At 41.3% G+C, this 19,922-nt stretch overlaps 1 protein-coding gene across 10 annotated transcripts in view; it reads right to left on the bottom strand.

Moving 5' to 3' along the window:
* Window positions 1-19,922, bottom strand: part of MCF2L2 (MCF.2 cell line derived transforming sequence-like 2) — a 182,457-nt gene that overhangs the window by 92,527 nt on the left and 70,008 nt on the right. For all 10 annotated transcript variants that reach the window (XM_087738487.1, XM_087738485.1, XM_087738493.1 and 7 more), the window contains exons 7-14: window positions 19,513-19,662; window positions 18,342-18,466; window positions 16,646-16,760; window positions 15,854-15,973; window positions 14,341-14,532; window positions 13,332-13,523; window positions 12,748-12,925; window positions 3,016-3,119 (exon numbers count right to left, since the gene is read on the bottom strand). In XM_087738487.1, the coding sequence (XP_087594613.1) occupies window positions 3,016-3,119; window positions 12,748-12,925; window positions 13,332-13,523; window positions 14,341-14,532; window positions 15,854-15,973; window positions 16,646-16,760; window positions 18,342-18,466; window positions 19,513-19,662 (1,176 nt within the window). The remainder of the gene's footprint in view (window positions 1-3,015; window positions 3,120-12,747; window positions 12,926-13,331; window positions 13,524-14,340; window positions 14,533-15,853; window positions 15,974-16,645; window positions 16,761-18,341; window positions 18,467-19,512; window positions 19,663-19,922) is intronic.

The following is a 19,922-nucleotide window of genomic DNA, read 5'->3' as shown; positions in this document are numbered from 1 at the left end:
TGTGGAGCAGCCTAGGGAACGCGTCTTGTGCCCCTGCGAAGCGTCACTGTACTAGCAGCAGTATTACAGGAGACAGCGCGTACCCTCACATGCTGAGCACGGTATGCATCTGCAAGGGCCGTCCCCAGGTTGAAATGGACTGGAGCTTTTTGCATAGTATTTTGATAAGCATTAACCTACTCCCTTGTCCAGTCTTGCAGAGTTCAATCATTTCAGGTGTGCTCCAGGCAAGTTTTAAGCAGGCTTTTCCTCCCTCTGCCTGCAGCTCTAAAAGCGCCAAGCACTACTTGGGCTCACTCAAAGGCAACCTTCAAACTCGGTAAAACAACTCAGCTGCTGAGTTTGCAGTTAATCCAAGCCAGTATCTGAACTCCAGCAGAGCCTTCAAGTTCCCGGGCACTTTCATTTTTCAGGGCTGATTCTGGGGAAAAAAGCAGTGGCCCGTCTTATATTCTGTATAGCTAAATTATGTAACTGGTTGGTGATGATGATGGAATCCATTAATAAACTACCCTCACCTGAACTAATATCAGAACAAATAAAATACAAACATTTTATAGCAACATCAGGAGGGAAGGAGAGGGGGGCATAATTTGCACTGTAGTCTTGGAAAGTAGATTTAAAAATGAATGAAGGGATGTTTTTATAAAGCCTGTACCACGTTGTTGCACATACCTAACTCTGTGGGAGGAATGCAGTTGATGACCTGCATTACTGATGAGAATAAGACTGACTCTAAAGTCACTTTCTGTGAGCTCAGACAAAGGTGAGACCAGCTGTACCTGCTGATAACTAGGTTTTATTCTGTGCTTCTTCCTGAAGTTGTAGGCGGTTTTGGCCAGATCAGAAAATGGATGGAATTTAATTTTTGCTTTTCAGCTTTAGGGAAATAAAGGTCAAATGTATGAGCAAGTCAGGGGTATGGGTAGCAGAAGAGTTGGGTTGAAGTACCTTGCATCTTTTCCAACCTTAACGATTCTATGATTCTATGAAAAGTGAAAATTAACTAATAGAGTTGTGCCAGGTAGACACTTCATACATATTTAGCTTTCTGTGCCTCAGAGTAACACTATTCTTCCCCTTCTCCTCCCTAAATATTCCTATCCCCACCCGAAAAAAACCCAACCAAACAAAACCCCAAAGCAACTAGTTGTGATCTGTGTGGAATTTCTGCACTAACAGGATTAAACTGGTTTTGGATATTTAGGCCAAAGTAGCACATCCATGTGTGCTTGCTACTGGTGTGAGAAGTGCTCGTGTAAGAGTTTTGTTCTGTGAATTACTCATTAAAAATCAGAAAGTCCAAAATGCTGCTTTTAAGAATACCTTCAATAATAATGGACTAAACTGGCAAACACCCAGAGTACTTTTATCATAAAATGGGATCTCTGTTATTGGCTATGTTCTCATATAGAGCTCACCTTTAAAAATCACCTTTAAAATAACTAGTTAACTATGAAAAAGTTAACAGCTGCAACTGCAGGGGCTAGTGCGTCATCTCCTTTCCCTGATATATAACCTATTTTAGGTTGGGGTACTTCTTCCCCCCGGAGATGCACTGACACAGCTTATTCCTTTCCTCCTCTCTGCCCCCAAACTGCTGAACAGTGTGAAATAGGCTACTTGCTGTTTTCACCACGATTTCATGAGGCAGCCAAATCACGATCATACCTCTCTCCCACACTACCCAATTTCTTTTGCTATTCTTTTCTGAATATTAGTTATATTATTTCCCTCAATACAGTCAGGGCCCTCTTTTATTGTTTTCTTTCTCAAAACATACCTTAAATTGCATTTTTTTAGCATTCTAATGGTATGCTGTCCTGAAGAGCTAATAATATTAATCTTAATGCAGGGAAGATGCAAGAAAATTATGGCAAAGGGATGTTATTACTTAAAAGGTTGTGAGTGAATGGCACTGCGTATGTTTTGATTTTTGTCTTATTTTTGGTAAACAAAGTTACAAAACATTTGTGCACAGACCATTCAGGACACAACTTCAGTGGTGCTCCTCCTGTCTCTTTCACAGGGATATTTACATAGACTAAGCCCAAACATTTTAAATAAGACAAATGTGGCATTACTTGAATTTGACAGGGGGAAAAAAAAAAAAAGAAGTCTGCTCTCTGAAAGTGGTTATTTCAGCTAGCTTGGGCAAATGAAAAGTTTCAGGATGCAGCTGCACTTCATCTTAGCTACAGGAACTGCAGATGAATGAAGTTTCTGGATCCTTCTGTTTCCAGTCTTAAAATACTCGAGGAGGGCCGAACGGCTGTCTTGATGGCTCCTTACCCCAGTCAGTCTCTACAGCTCAAACAAAAGACTCTCTGCTGTAAGGGCACGGCTCTTAAATGCTGTAAGGCTTGGGAATAGGGAGGAAAGGGTAAGGATGTACAGAGAGTCCTAAACTGCAGAAACAATAATGCAACAAATCTCATCATAGGGACACAAAAGCAAAACACATTTCCCTAAACCTTACTTGCCCACGCAGCAACACGTAACAGTGGAATTTTCTTGGTTGGTTGGTTGGTTGATTTTTAAGTATTAAATGTCTCGTCTTTTCTCCTTTGTGTAGAAACCACCCTTAGGAAATATTTAAATGAGGAAAAATATATCGCTTTGTAAAACCCCAAACATAACACATCTTAACTTCAGAGGGGCCGGTATGAGATTCCAGTTTTAGAAACAAAATAGTTCATATGCTATAAGGAAGGACGGGCACTTCGGATGCACTTTAATGCTGGACATTCCCTCCACGTTTCCTCTTTCATACTTTGAAATTGATTTCTGCTTTAGTGTAACTTGGTTTTCCATGTACATGAGCATAAATCTTCTTAACACTGTCATCTGAGTAACTTTCAAACTGCAACATGAAGTGTAAACAAAATGCTTACCAGAGAATTAACTTGTAAATATTCAATTTTTTGGTTCCAAGTCTAAATATGTAAACCTATGCTTATATTGTTTTGAGTTCTCTCACAATATGGGATGTCCCCAAAACACAGATGCTCCTACCTTAATTCCACCTTTAGTCTTCTTAATGTTTTTCTTTTTTGATAACTCTACTTCAGAAATGGACTTTGGAGCGCAGGAAATTTCTGTGGACCTCCTGTTGGTAGCTGAAGGAGTCAAAAAAAAAAAAAAAGGTAACATTAGAAAATGTGTGCTAAAAGTTGAAGTCCTACTTCCTAGTGAAAGCAATGAGCAAAGATCCTGTCACGTCAGCGGTAACTGAGACCTGGTCTAGAGAACTGAACTGTGGCTGGAGGGGCGAAGGACCAGCTGGCACAAGGGGTGGGCTACGCTCCTCTGCGCTCCTCGCGTCTCAGATCGGCACCCGCAGCTCCGCGCTGTAACGACTGCTCTGCTTTGGCTTGCTCCCTGGCCACCATCTCTAGGGCAGCTCAGGTACATGTTGGCCAGCTGTATCAACACTCGGGTCGTTCTCACTTGCATAGTTTTTCAGCGCAGGTGTTGTTTCTTGTGTGGGTTCCCAAAGAAAGGAAATTTTGGTTCTGGTAATGGTTAGCTAATGTCAGATTGTAAATGATTGTTCCCTGTAAGGTTTCCTCACATGAAGAAGTCTCAAAAGAGTAATCATACAGGTGTTCAGCAAGTCACTGTGACCACGTGTGTAACGACAGCGCATCCGCGGAAATGGCTTCAGAACGTGCTCTGCCGTGTCAGGTTTGCTGGGCCTTGCGGGCTCTGTCAACCACAGCTGACAGCGAGTTGTCTAATGCTACTAGAAAATCATCCTTAACGACATAACCGCTTGTCCCGAGACGCCTGTCCCAAGCAAAGGTTTAGAATGAACTATGAGAAGGGGAATCGTACATTTGGCTTGCATAGAAAATAATTCTCTGTTACAGTTTGTATCTTCGCTTTAAATTGATAACGAGCCCACAGTGCATGTTTTGTAAGTACAAGGCAAACAGCGCTCTCCTTTTCTTAGTTGCTGAATTGATACAGGCAACCATGCATGTCATGGTAAAAACAAATATGAATGCCAGATGAAATGATGAAGGAATCTGGGTCAGGCAACAAAGAACAAAATTGTTGCAATTCTGAGATCAAGTCCTTTTCAGTTTTATTCTGGGAAAACTTTCTAATTGAACAAGAACTTTTCAAAAAATAAAAGCTGGTATTTTCCAATGCATCTGGTAACATTCTGTTTAAATGGTTTCGCCAAGTTTAATGTTTTGAGGCGTTGAGTCTTGGTGGTCACTAAGAACTTTTTCTTCTTCTCTGGGAGAAGCTGAGGGATGCAATAAAAAAGATGCAGACATCTTTGAATGGGGAGGACATAGTATCAAAAGGTTCATGTAGGAGAGGACTGAACACTTTTAAAAAAGAAACACATGAACAAATTTTCAAATGCACTTGCCATTAAATTCTTCTTTTAATGTAGTAAAAAAAAAAAGGGGGGGAGAGGGGGAGCACAGAAACACTCCAGATTGTATGCAGTTAAAAAGACAACGTATCAGTTTCATAGACAATAATAACAGAAGCTGCCACTTCTTCTACCCTGTGTCTTTTCAACTGCCTTATCATGCAGCTGGGAAGAGAATTAATTAAAGCAGCTTCTCTCCAACTCTTTCCTAAATCTTCCTGGTTTTATCCCACGCTGAATGATGCGGGGACTTGCAGCCTCCATTTCATGCCTATTACCTCCTCACAATGACTCCCTATTAGAAAGTTTCTTCAACGGAACAGCAAAGTCTGGCAGCCACCAGCCGCCAGAATCGACTGGAAGGAGAATCTTACGGTTCCCAGGACTGAGCTGAAATGCAAATGCCGACTCTGTTTGGATCTTCCATCGCTCTCTTTCAGACTATACAGCAGGGGATTTGTTTTGATTTTGAGCACTACTTTCAACAGATGCCTTTTCCCGTCCCAAAGAAAGCCTTCCATGAAGTAGTAATTGTTCTCTCAAATGTATTGTTATTTCACCCAAAGAGTGGTATACTGACATTTTGAAACCAAGGGGAAAAAATAAAAAGCAAGATACAGCAAATATAAGCTATTTGTCCTTACTGTCCAAGTTCTTCATACCCTTCTAATCTGCAGGGAGGATGATTCCTACTGTTGGCAAAACCAGAATACCAATCTTCATCAACCAGTTGATAAATTTTCAAACGGGCCCTTTTATGTTTTTCCCCATGAATCCCTGAGTGAAGTGGTTACAAGCATCAGCAAATTCACTCTTTTCCGTACTAATGCATCCTCAAGATTCTATTTAGCCTTAAATTCTCATCTACTGAGATCTTGACAAGACACAGGCTTTGGTCATACCTCTCGCACTGAACAATATTCTCTCGTGGAGCTTCTCCCAACTATATCCTATTTATACCTTGAAAAGTCAGCGTAAAAGAAAAAATAAATCTAAGACTTGATCATAAAAAGCCTGATTCAATTAAAGAAAACCAAGACATTGTTTCCTACCCTTCCCCACACACTTACCAGGCATTCCTCAATACGCTAGATATGCTACTGATGTCCAGTTACCCTATCTAAACCTGAGTCCGGTCCATTGGATTGCTCTACAAAGCTAATTCCCAAGTTTTACATATACTGGATGTGTTATTAAAAGGAATGGAAACAAAGGAAATAACTTTAGGAAACATGAGAACTTTTGCTTAGAACAGCATAGTCAGCAATACCACGTTGTTTGACCTATTCATTAATCAGAAAACTTTCCAGCTTGAAGGGATGGTTGATACCGGTATGAAAATCCTGGCTGAAAGCAGTCAGCAGAAAATGTGGAAATCAGTTACGACTTTGCTGTCTGGATCACAACTTACAAACTCAGACAGCTCCAGGTGATCCAGGAAAGAGAGCTCTGGACAGTTTAAGTGAAAGATGACACATTGACAGAAAGCCCAGCAAATTACTCGGGTCAGTTTACTAGCTTGGTCTTGGCTTCATCAGTATGACATTTCAGAAGGAAGGAGGCAGATACAAGATAAGCAAAGAGTCCAACCCAACTGCTTGTATTTCAAGGGTGAACTTGATTCAGACTGACGCAGCAAACTTTCCCCTTCCAATCTGACCCAGAAATGAATTGGAAAGGGGAAGCAATCTGGTTTTGGTTATGCTCCAGAGTATTTTTGAGTTATTGACTGGCCCATATTCAGAGAATGATGCACGTCACTACGTCAAAGTAGTTTCTGGAGTCATTTAGAAAGAAGCAGCCCAAATACCTGTCAATTATTATTGCACTAATTACTGTGGAACTGGAAATATTTTGTAAGGTAAACTCCCTTATAAAATTCAGTACAGTTGGCTGTTTCAAGGTCGTTACTGTACTGTACTGCTGAGGAAGCTGAAAGTTATGGTGTTCAACTGCCTACTGAAAGAACAAAGGCACAGGAACAAGGAAAACTATAACGATCTATAAACAACCGAAGGTCTGCATGGTTTGAAGGTTGTTTTCATCCTATTGTTTCACAGTACTCCCCTGGATAATTAACTCATTAATATTTTAAATTGCTTGATGTTGCTTTTAAAGCAGGTATTGTTAAAGGGCATTGTATGCAGAGGTAAACTTTTTATTGCAAGGATACTTACAGTAAAGCAGGGTTTAAGTCTATCATTGCTTTCAGCTGGAGCACCACTGTGCTTCTCCTACGGGGCTTTAGCACCACTCACTAGTTTCTTTATGAACGCGTTGCATGATAAATATGGAATTACTGTTTTATTATCTAGCCTACAGCAAGTAGTAATGTGGGCTGTACTGTCCCGAAAGCTGCTAGGAAAGGGCATAGACTGATGTGCTCAATGTTGCTTTGCAGTCTCTCCACCACTCCAGACTGAAATAAATTCAGCGAGGACAACTTGCTGTGCTGCCTGTGAGGAAAGGCTGTGGTTTCATCCATTTCCCCCCCTCCTCCTGCATGGCAGGGTACAGGCACCATCTCCCACAAGTTCCTCTCTCACAGGGGGACCACATCACACAGCGAGGCACAGACAGGACTGTGTGCAGCTCCCAGGTGCGCCGAGACAGCTGGATCAGCCCATCTGGGTAACCGGCCTCAAGTTTGCTCCTGCTACAGTAAATGTAACTCGTTAGCTAGGAAGAGGCACGGACTCTGTAGTCAAGGGTTATGACACACACCCAGCACTTGCAAGACGTTCAAAGCCCCCCTCAGATAAGTAGCATGCTTTACGTTCGGGTCTTGCGTGAATTTCCCAACCACATGCTTCCCCGGCTGCTCTGTGGGAGAGCTTGTGCGTTCTCACTGATGGCCTACAGCAGAATCCAAGTCCTTTGGCAAGAACAGGCATGGAAACAACTAGTCTGCTAAACTGTTTATCGGGGCTTGCAGCTCATGCTGTCCCACAGGAACAGGACTTTGAAGATAATTAATGACTTAATAGTGGTTTTGAATGCTGGTGATGACAAAACAGCATGCTTAGGCAGCTAAAGAAATGCTAGAGCATCTGAAGTTTATCATTTAATGACTTAATATAGAAAGTCTTTTCCATTCTTAGGCAATATAATCTATAGTTCTTTGCTCTAGCAACATTGCTGTCAAAACCCCTGAAAATCTGCCCCTATAAGCAGCACAGAGCGAGGCCCCTGTATGTGGAATACTGTTTCTGCAAGGAGACACACTACTTGGTTTCCTCAGACTTGCCCAAGTGCGATAGCAGCCCTACAGCCGCAAAACTGAAAGCAGCTTTTCCTTTTCTCCACTTCGTTTATAGAAATATCTTGAACTATAGAAACTGGTGGTTTCCCAGAAGCATTAATGAATATCACATGCACCACCTTATCTGAGTCAGCTAATCTCTCTGCAGCCTCACTTCTCCTGCACACATCCCCAGGCTCTTGCAAGACATTCTTCTTTTATCCTCTATCCAGATGTTACTCGTTAGTGAGCGTTATGCATTACTGACTGTGAGGAACGCTGGAATGGATCTAATGAGCAGGCGTACACATTCAACTGAGATGGAACCAGTTTAAATTGTATTATTTAAAGAACTGAAAAGGCTCCAGCTGTGTTCCCCCATATGAATTTCATGTTCCAAGCTGGCCGCCTAAGATGCTTGTGAGTCATGGATTTTGTATGTGCAATGTGCTGTTAAACACGTTATTTGCTTAATGAGCTCACGAAATTTTAACATCTCTGCTCCTGTATTTCACATTTATGTTGCACAAAAAGAAATCTCTAGGTGAATATTTCATAGCATTTAGAAGACAGGAGGTTCCAGAAGCAAAGCTACATGTGCAACCCTAAGTTTGCCCCTTTGGTGCTAAGGCATCTTGGTCCACCCCCCTCGAAGAATCCTTGGCTCATTCACTGCACGGAGGCAAAAACACTTAATTGATGAGCAGCTATTCACTATTTTGATTTATCTGTATTTCTCAGTGGGGGCCCAGAGCCTTACTATCCATATGCTCTTTCAATCCCTGCCCTGAAAATAATTGTCTTTTTTCTAATAGTCGTTTTTACAATTCAAGTACTTCATAAATATTGACTGAGCTGTTTTCACAACACCTCTCAGAGGTAATAGGCTGTTATCAACCACACTGAGATCTCCAAGTTCCATAGATAAAGATCAAAAGAGAACACAGTACTTTGGGAGACCAACTTGACATTGTTAGAACTGAATTTTCAGGTTACTGAGTATTATAGGGCACTTCACATGTTCAAGAGCACATGCCCTGCCCAGCAATTCTGATTTCAGTCTTTCACTGTTCTTTCAATATAAGTTTCTTTATGCAGTTGCACAAGTTATAAAAAACAACCCCCCCCAAAATTGCACTAAGTTGAATCACATTAACACCCACACGGGTTTTCAACAGGGCTGGAACCTTTACACCTACTGCACCAGCTTCTCTTTCCCATGTCAGCAGGAGCAAAATCAGCAGTAAAGTCAGCCGCAGTTTCGGGGCTGACTCCAGAGCAGTTGAAACCCATCTGGACCGGGTCTGGCATAGTTCTGCCTTTCCTCCCAGCCTCTGGCCACACACTTGTCTCCTTTTTTGTCAGCACTGCTGTTCACGGAACTGGGTGATGAGGAGCTGAACTGGGCAAAACGCACACACACACACACACACCCCCAGTGACACTTTTCAGTTCCCTCCTTTGTTGCCACTCGTCAGGCATCCGTAGGCAGGGAGGGAAAGCAGAGTGACAAGCACACCGCTGTGCTGGGCAAAGGGGAGAGGAGGAAGGGAGGCTGTGCCAGCCCTGCATTAAGAAGGGCTTAAGCCGCTGCAAGATCGCACTGTAAGGGAACAGGCAGTGCAGGGGATAAGAAACGTATTTTGTCTCTGGGATCCCAAGATTTTTGCTGACAACAAAGGAAATGAGACTATAGGAGCCAAACTGTAGCAAGTTCATACATAATGAACGTGTATGAGCTGAGATCTTTTTTTTCTCAAGTGCTTATAATTCTGCCAAATCTGGACACTTTAGGAAGGGACAAAACTATTTTGTACTGCCATGTTCCAGCTCTTGCCACAAAGGTAACTAAACCAAGACAATTTTCCTAGCCTTGTTCACAGAGATGGCCAAACCAAAGTTTTCCAAGAAAGTGTCAGGCTGAAGCAGATAGCCTCTGGGAAAGTTATATTTCAAAGAGTCAGAGTTTGGGAGAATTACAAGCAAGTGAAAATAGAGAAATGCTAGCTACAGTCATCCCTGATAGCTTATATTATCCTTTACAGCTCTGTGGCTTATCCCACTGTGCCCGACAGCCTATGGGCAATGCTAGCCTGCATGGCTTAACTTTGTGGACCTATCCCAATTCACTCCAGCTAAGGAGTTTGTACAGAAACGCAGTCCACAAACATGTAGTCAAATCATCAAAAATGATGCCCTCAGAAGTGAACTAGAGCAAAGGAATTTCCCCATCAAGTGCCACCTCTTTGCTCCCAACACATACAGGGACGAGTTTAGCCATTAGCAGTATTCAAGCAGCTTCCATCGGGAGTCAACAGAGTTCTCCTTGAAACAAGGTGTTATATATACTACTTCAATATTTTCAAGGCGCTTATTACAAAAGGGTCAGCAGAGGGTTCTCTGCCCTTCTGGGTTGATCTGTGAATAATATTTAAGCAGATTCTCACAGCTAAAATGTGCATCAATTCCAGCTGGCATAAGCTTTTGTGCATCGTGATAATAATTCCAGTACTTTTTCAGTGTTGAACAGACCTGTTCCTGCAAAATTTACAAGTTCATTTGTGAAACCAAGAGCTTCGAGCAAAAATGGGATGAATTTAAAATTTTGCGTCAGAATTTCCAGACCCGCAGAAAAGCATTGGGTGAGGGAGAGTTTACAGGGCAGCTCTGAGCTGCCTTTCTGGATCTTCACTAAGCTAAGACTTTGCCAAGAGTCACCAGAGACCATAAGGACACAGACATAAGAAACTGTCACAGTCATTTCTCCGATAGAAATCTGCCCTTTCTCTCATACATGGTATCAAGCTCTGCCTGTATGCACCTGTGTATATATCCATGTAAAATGAAGAGTCCCACCATTACAATAATGGAGTATTTCATGCCTGAGCCTTCGCATCTGTTAAGATTTTTCCATTAGCATGCTGAATTGGATTGAATTTTCCTTACCGTTCCTTGTTAGGGAAATGGAGAGTCAGCAAGTAAAAACAAAACAAAACAAAACAAAATCTATTCTGGAACGAATGTAACTTTTTTTCCTTTCACAGACAACCACTGCAATGCTGCCGTGGTATTGTTACAGCTGCTGCCTGGGGACAAAAGCCTTTCTTTCTGGTCTTCTATTTCTGTTTACCACATTTTATTGCCTTTGCCTGCCTTTGTAGTTACACAGCCTAGGAACGTGGTATTTTCCTGTTGCCATATTCTATTTTGCAAGCTTTTAGAAATATTCAGGTTTGTCCTGGGTCACAATTAACAATGAGTTACAATATCTGTTTCAAGAAGGTGCTGTTAGCCTCTTTCATTTTTCCAAGATGGTGCTCAATAAATTCTCCCCATAAATAAATGCTGATTCTGCATTGATCCTGTGAATGTGAAGAAGGGGCACACAGAAGGTCCAAAAGAGGGTAGCTTCAAGAACAACAGAATTTCACAGCCTCATTTTCAAGGCTTGGAATAGGACTCAGTGTCCCTGTTTCTATTCTCAGCCACATTTCAGACTCAGGCTGTGAAACCCCTTGGTGAATCACTCAGTTTATCTGTGCTTCGGTTTTCTTTCTGAAAAAAAAAAAGAGGTTAAAATACTTACCAGTACTTGCCAAGTGCGTCAGCATTCTGAGGGAAAGGGCACTCAGGAAATTCAAAGTATAACTCTTTGTAGTGGGCAACTGGATAATACCCAAAGGATGCCATTCCACAGTATATGTAAACATGCATGTACTGTTCAGGGCAGCTAAAGTAACTGTTTTTGAGCCCCAGGATAAGCTGTAGATAGTCAGGGACTTCTGTTTCTTTGTACAGAGGTACTCTAGGTCAATCATCTTCAGGCACAAAGACTCTGAATGAGATGCTATAGTCTATTTATCAGTGTCTGAACAGGACTGAGTTACACTTTGCATCTCCTCAGAGAACAACTCGAGTAGCATTTTAAAATAAATTTCTTCTACCTATTAATTTGCAACATGACATCAGAAGCTAATCCTTGTCACACAGTTATCCTGTATTGTGTTGTGTAACACTGCACTGCAATGCAAGGGCCAGAGCGAGGGAGCACCTCATGATCTTCTGTGAAAGAGCTGATAGTATTGGATTGGCTGTATGAACAAGAATCAAAACTTAAAGCACTGTCATTTATATACTAGCGACTATTTTTTAAGGTTCTGCGCATACCAAAAGTTTAATTTAAAAAATCTGCAAGTGCTCTAAAATGACAAGAAAGAAGTTCAAGAAACACAAACAGAGGGACAGCATGCATAAACAGAAATGCAAGACTCGCTTTGAGCCTGAAGGTGCAGTTTCACAATAGGTGAAAGCCATTCTAAAACTGTACTACCACTAACAGGGACTAACTAGCTCTGACCTACTGAGATGTCAGAGGTCCCTCTTTTAAAAAGCCTTAAGTTTCCATTTTTTAATTTCTTATAACCATCTCTGCTCAAAAGGGACAATCCCTTCCTGCCACCAAGTACAGGGCAGCTGGTCTCCAAGGTGCACTGTTTCACATTAGCTCCACCTATGTTCTTTTTTGCAGAAAATAGCTGTCTTGGTTAAAGGCACATGCTAACCTCAAATCAGGAACTTTCAGCAAATTCCAAACAGAAGCAATGTTCAACTTCTCTAGTTAGTAGCAGACAACACTAGAAAGTGAATAAACAGTTATGTAGAGGGAAAAAACAAAAATTGCACAAATGGAGTCAGTGTCGCTAACGAACCCTTAACCTTTGCAAGTATCTGATTGAAACTTGCAGGACTGTGATCCTTTAAAGCCAAATATTCACACTACAGTATATGCAATGTAAAAGAGATTCTCATGCTTACTTTGCATACTTGCAGTGACTAGCCTGGTTTGGGTTTTCAAGAATTGGCAATATAAGAAAGAAAGAGTATAGAAACGTACTCTGTAGATTAGACCTAGGAAGAGAAGCCTGAACTTTTTATGAATCACCCTTGTTTGTACGTTTGCAGCGATAGATATTTCATATTCATTTTTAACAGCTGGGCCTACAAGGCTGACACTGAACATCGAATGCAAGTTTTCATTCTGATAACAACAATTAAACATGACCGTGTGGACAAAACATTGGTGTGTATCTGAAAGCAGCTGTTCATGGCCTACCTACTCCTGCTGGTCTGGTAATCTTTGGTGATGCTCGCTTTGGGGAAGATTCAGGATGTGGGGCAACAGGTTGTACTGGCCGGGTCTGTTTGGCTGCCAGCTTCTTCAGACTTACTTGCCTCTTGTCAAACATTTCTTGTACATCTTCTAGTTTTTGTAGAATTCTTTGGGCATTGGCCTAGGCAAAGAAAAGGTAAACAACAGATGGTTGTCAGTGCTGGACTGAGCAAGTTCAGAAAAGACTTCTGTTACCCAGAGTCAGACTAGAGCTGAAGATCATACTGTGCTGCAGTTTAATGCAACCCAGCCGATGCACTCTGCACAGGTCTCGGTTTCACCGAGCAGGACGTGCTGACTCATGCAGTCTTTCTAGCACTACTCTGAAGAAAATCATATGTGTCTTCCAAGACTACTCATCTGAGTAAAACTTATTGCCCCAAGTGCTCACCTCTGCGCCCTTTTGGTGTAGGGAAAGAGGCATATTTGAGTCGACTCAAATATATAGCCCAGTACACTCTCAGGTACAAGGCAATTGCTAATTTTGAAATTCTAAGTGAGTGCACACACATCTGAGGGATTTTTACCTTTATTTCAGGGGTGAGGATCATGTCAAACTGGTTGTAGAACTCCTTCGGGTTAGAGAGCTGGTGTTCCTTAGCTGTTACCAGGAACTTCTCAATTTCAACGAGTGCAGTTTCAGCTCCCTCTTGTGACTGGCACTTGTCCACAGCTTGGGAAGCTAAGAGGTAGATTCCAGCTTCACACCATTGGCTTGCCTTTAAAGAAAAATGGGGCAAGGAGGACTCCATCATCACTGACAGCCCATGTTGTGAAGTGTTGCTTCTACTCCATGAAATACAGGTTTGCCCTAACATGTCGCTAAAGGGAATGCATGTTACTTCATAGCACCCAACAGTTCCTGGCCACAAGTCCCCCCACCTGGATATGTAGAACAACAGCAAGATCAGTTCAGTTCTCATGGGCTAGATGGCCCAGTAACAGGTAAAATAATAATATTCTGAGCAAAGGGGAGAAGTGTTACTGTGGTTGCTGCAAATCGAATCTGCCAGCTGTACTACGTTTCACTGTTCAGTCACCAATTATCCAAAAACTGAAATAAAAATTTGAACCATATCAAAACTCCCCAAAACTTCTTAGGCCTATAAACTCAGTTAAAAATACTCCAAAGCAGGTTTTTACCATAAAATTTTGGTAGTTCCTGTTTCAGATGAGGCTGGAATAGCATGCAGACATTCTCAAAGTGTTTAGCTTGTTATTCTAGCTAGGTCAGAGAAAGTGAAAACAACTGAACAGGCAGTAAATTGCTTATTTTCAAGCACTGGAACACATCTGGTTTTCATTTCAAATTTAGGCCTAGCTCAATTTTTTCTTAGTTTTACTTCCTACTTTTCATCATTTTAAGACCATAATTACAGGAAGCTGCTCCTCCAATTTTAATAGCAACAGTTTCTGAATGAAATGGAGAAAAAAGGAATAAATACTTTTTCTCTTCATCCAAATTACCTGAGCTTATAAAAACACTCATTTTCAGTAGAACCTTACCAGGGCTATTATCTGAGAAGGTTCACTCACCTTATCTAACTGCTTATGCAGCTCAAGAGACTTTCCCAAAATATCATACTTTTTCTTGGTCTCGTTGGTAAAGTCATCGCAAATACGCCTGAGTTCAACACACTTTGGTCTAATGGAGTCAACTGCATAATGGTTGTTTTGGATGAGCTGTTCTCCATGGAGAGCTAGAGACTGGGCCTTCTCCAAAGGTTCCTGTGAAATTAATGAGAAAAATTCCAAAGTGAGATCTTAAAATGACATGCATAATAACGACAATCCATCTCTGTAATCCCTGCTGTAGCCTGGAGGTAAAGCCTGGAGGTTTGGAATATTAATCTAGCTGGTATGTCTTACTTTATATTTGTATTGAAGACCAACTCCGTTGTCAGTGAGTATATTGAAACACAAGTTCCATCTGAACATCAGGAAACACTTCTTTCCTCTGAGGGTGACTGAGCACCGGAAAAGGTTGCCCAGAGAGGTTGTAGAAGTCTCCATCCTTGAAGATATTAAAAAGCTGTCTGGACAACCTGCCCTCTTGGGCAACCTGCTCTAGGTGGCCCTGCTTTAGCAGGGGCATTGAACAAGATGACTTCCAGAGGTCCCTTCCATCCTTAATCATGCTGTGATAACTGTGATTCTGTGAGTGTATGCCTTCCTCTTTCTCACAGACTGGGGACATTCATTATACAAGTTTTTTTCCCTGCAAAGTTCTCAATAATCAAAAAGCCTATATTTTTTTTTCACTCACTAATTGCCAGGTTTATAATGCTTTAGTTTATTTTCGATTCCAAGATATATTTTGGAAAACTCTTCAGATCCTACTGACTGGGTACAATTCATAAGCTTACTCACAACAGGATGAAATTAGAGGTGGCTAACGGGAATAGAGCACACAGCAATACGTTATATGGTGTGGACAATGGAAGGAAAATGCATGTTGCTATAACTTTTGTTCCTTTAGGCTTCTGCAGAAGAGCTGTGCAAAGATCACAATATTTCTAAATCATAATCCTATTCTTAAAAAAGATGATAATCAGCCTTTCCATTTGTTTGTGTGCATCCTCCTCTGATTAAACTTACTCATTTGTTCAATGCTTTCTAATAATACTAAATGTGATATCTATCACAGCTGACCAGCTGATGGAATTACAAAGTGCAAATGTCTGGAAAAGAAAGGTGTTTATTGGAAGGCACGGGTGTTCCTCAAACTGCTATGAGTCTGAAGAGAATGGTCTTAAAAGTTATCTGGCCAAGGTAACCTGTAAAGTATTCTGAGCTTTTCAGATTCCAAAGATGCACCTACCCTTTCCTGGTTTGAAATACTGATTTCTGAACTGGATTCTAGCTTTCCAAGTAACAAACTGGAACTACTGGGTCTGAACAACCCTGGCTTCTGGAAATTAGGATCTGAGTTTTGCAATTTAAAATAATGACTCACGAGAAGACAGTAAGCGTGATATAAAGGACAGTGACACAGAAGTGTCTAGAAGATCATGTCTACAGCAGCTATAATACTATATTGAGTGCAAACCTGTCCTTTCTCTTCCAGTTGTTTCTGTTCCCTTAGGAGGTGCTCCACTCGAGTCACACTGTCTCCAACATCAGCAAAACTTGCTTGTGCTTCCATGAGATTATCCAATGCCAGTTTTACCTAAAAAAAACCCAACAAAATAAAATAAAACAAAAAAACCAACAAAAAACTCCACCCAAAACCCCATCACAAGATACTCATAAAATTATAACACACCTATGGCTTCTACACATTCACCTACATCTTTTAGAAGAGTCTGCATCTCAAGTTTAGTCTTTCAGCTTGTTCCAAAATGGAAAAGCCAAGGAATAAAGCAACAATCAACTATTCTTCAAAGATTTGCCCTGCTTCTCGCTATTTATTTAGGCGCATACACTTTTGAACACCTGTAACTCCAGAGTCTGTACTACCAGAATCTGCATTACTCCAGCCTCTGGGCTGACAGCTGGGCTTTCTGAGCTGTATTCCGTTGACTCTGGTGGGATTGGCAACTTACCATCACAGAAGAAATGGTATTTGGTAACATCACGCATAAATGCAAAATGGTTTCTCAAGAAGTTGGTGTTTTGCATTTTGGCCTGACAGGCTGGCACTTTCCTCATTGTGCCTTATTCAAATGTTGTAAGATATCTGACAGCTGTCAAGAATCTAATTTTTGAGTATCCATTTCCTATTTCATAATGAAGGGCTTCTCTCCCAACCTCCTTTTTGGATTGCCAGTATACTCTAAGCACGGTTAAAATTTGATCTTATTTACCAGAGAAGGCTAGACAGAATGAACAAAGGAAATACCTCTCTAAAATCATGTTCAAAGTGTCGAAGCTGCAGGCATTGTTCTAGTTTTAGGTGATGCTTGGTCCAAAATTGATCAAAAGCCTTTTCTGTTTCATCCAACTGAGCCAACAACCTGTTAAGAAATTAGAATGGAAAGAACTTACTTATTTCCTATAGTTCATTTCTTTTAAGTTACACCAACTGATGGCAGAAAGCAGAGCAGGGAGATGGTGGGGAGCCTACACCCACATAAGAAGGCTCTGCTTCCCTTAAGCAATAGAGAATGAAATTTGCAGTGGGACAGGCAGGAGTGTGAATGCTGAGCGACAACTGCACGGATCCACTGTGGCAGTTGCAGTCCTGCCCCCTGCCCTGCCACAGGAACACAGAGCTGTTCCATGCGCTGGCAGCCAAAGGCAGCTGTCTCTCCCTAGCTTCCATGCAATTCTTCAAAGATAATTCACCCCAGGCTAATGCAGATTGAATATGATGCAATTATTATTTAAGAAATGTTTAAAGCAAAACTCTACAACTTGTTCATTTCCTTCACCCATCAGAAATGGGCAAGGACTGAGTAATTTTTCCCAGCCCATTAGAAACAGTAGATTAGAAGCTCATAGTGCCTCCCATGGACATTGTTTCGTTTTGTGCAAATGATGAAACATTCATTCGCAAAGAAATTAGTACCAAGGTGTCATACATCTTGAGTAAAATGTCTGACACCAGACAAGTGAGTCATCCTCACAGTCTCTCAATGATCTATTAATTACATTACAAAGTAGAACAGTTTAAACAGAAAAAAAAATAAAAGAAAGTCTTCTCCGAATATCCTATATTTCAATAGATGGGCACTTTTTGGACAGGCAGGGGACCAGGCCTGATCTCCTACATCCAAGCAAGTGCTAGAATCATCAAGTTATTAGGGCAAACACCAATAGCTCCCTCCTATTCCTCTCAAAAACAAAGTTCTGTTTTCAATCTATCCCTGAAAAATGTGTTTTTAATCCAAGCTAGTTGTTGATTTCAAGATGAATTCACAAATTCCTTTGGGATGACTGTTTAAAGGATTTTGAAGTATTCAGTGAAAAATAACAGCTCAGCTTTACTTTTGGCAGCTTTGTTCCCAGTGAATGCAGACACGCTGAAACACTAGCATGACGTTTCTCTTTCCACTGCCTCACATGGCACAGCAGAAACTTCTACATGGTGACTAAAAGGTGTATGGTAATAATGAGCATTGTAGGAAAGAACAGGAGTTTCTCTCTCTCTCTCTCTTTCTCTCTCTCTGCAGCTGTGAAGGGGTATGTTTCAGAGCATCATCTTCATCTGTTCCTCCCTCAGTGTTTCCACAGACATGCAGAAGCACATACCCTCTCATCTCCCATGGATTCAGATGCCACTTTCTGACCAAGCATAAAAGTTTGGAGGATGCACATGTTATGTGGAAAGTAAGTCCCACATTAAATCTTCAGCCAGGTAGTTAGTGGTCCAACCAAAAATTACCAAGACACTCAGGACTTGTTTGAACTTGCCTTGACGGTTTAATCAAGTAACTTCCTCAAAGCTATTCCCTCTTCTGAGTTACCTGTCCAATATATCCTGAAGAGCTGAACCAGTGGGAATTTATAACCTGAATATTTAAATCATTTAAATTACACTTGCATTTCTTAGGAATAAATTAGCAACTTGCACAAAGTAATCTACTTTCACTGACCTTTCTACTGTTGCCACATTTTCCAGTTCATCTGGACTGAGTTTGCTGTTGGCGCTTCGGGTGACTGGCTCCCTAATGCATGTCAGTAGGGTGGCCCCCTGCTTCACAGCTAGTTTCAGCTCATCCTGAGGGAATAAACCAAGCCAAACAAATTGTATGTACTTATTCTAACAGTGCTCACATCTCTTAGATGGACAACATCGCAATGCTAAAGGAGGATTCTTTCACAGGTATTGAATACTTGGAACAAAATATAAATGCTTACCAAAGATGATATGTCTTTCTAGAAATGCAGAGACTACATCTATTCACTTTGAATACTAGACATATTTCTGAGAAAAGGAATAGCATATAACTTCTGAGCAGACTGCATTTCTGACCAGGCAACTTGCAGAATAAATTATTCTGCCACAAACTGAATGTGTGCCGCAGATCGTTCAGTGAGCCGAGAGACTGCGCTGAGACATTGCACTTCTTAATGGAATTTCCTTAAACAACATTGTGACATGCTGAGCCACACTACATCAGCTATCAAGGAGTCACCCACAGAAGAAGGTGTCTTCCCAGCATGAAAGATGAGCAATGAAAAGGACAATGAGGCTCAAACATTAACAGGTCAGCTGAGGAGTCCCCACATCACCACACACTTCTTGCATAAAATTTGTTCTTGTGCTAATATAGCTTAAGTAGTATTTTTTCTTTTGTGTTTAACCTGAGGTGTTTGTTGACAGCAGTAACGTTTTCTTCTGAGCCTTACTCTGCAAAGCTAAACTTGCCCCAACTTTTTTTTTAAAAATAAAATGGCAGTCATCATCTAGTTTTCTTTTCCTCCTCTATCATTCTGTCTATTCCTGGATTATCCTCACAGATGTTCTGTACATCTGCTCCAGTGAGAGTCCATCCTTTCTGATGAACTCTTCATCAGGAACCCATGCTATTCCAGACGTGAGCACATCGCACCCTCTCATACAATAGAAGAGACATTCCCCTGTTCTATCATTCCTGAAGCTGTAAAAAGTCTTTTTTCATAGTTGAATCAAATAGACCTCCTGAACCCAGGTTTCTCTCCTCTTCAGTAGGTTCCAGATAATGGACTCCCAAATGATGGCAGAAAACTTTAAATCAAAAATCATATATTACGCTGATGGAGCTGTCATGATACAACATTCACCTTCAGCTTGCCATGGTGGTCAGTGTGTGCAGAGAGGAGCTCCTCTGTGCACTGCACATCGTTGGGAAGTTCAGTCTCCGCTAGGTCTGTTCCAAAGGTCTGCAGCATCTGTGCTGTTGTTTTTACTGTCATTGCAAAGTTTTCAATAGCCTGGAAAAGCAAGAGCATAAAGTCATAGACTGGTTATTTACGCTTAGCCCTTTAACAATGCTTAGTCCTTCAGGCACGCTCTGCTGCAAGTATTACATGCCTGTAAAGCTGGCCATGTTGCCCTTTTTTGGGTGGATACGCTAAAAGTTACAAATTAAATCCTGTGTCACAAATGATCTTTTCACAGGCCTACAAGTATTATCATCTCCATGAACCAGCTGGGACACTCCCAGAGCTTAGCAGACATAATGAAACCACAG

The sequence above is a fragment of the Nipponia nippon genome, unplaced genomic scaffold (assembly GCF_047370975.1).
Source record: "Nipponia nippon isolate SJK-2023a ecotype South Korea unplaced genomic scaffold, ASM4737097v1 scaffold_7, whole genome shotgun sequence".
Taxonomy (NCBI): Eukaryota; Metazoa; Chordata; class Aves; order Pelecaniformes; family Threskiornithidae; genus Nipponia; species Nipponia nippon.
This window is presented reverse-complemented; position numbering and strand designations above follow the sequence as displayed.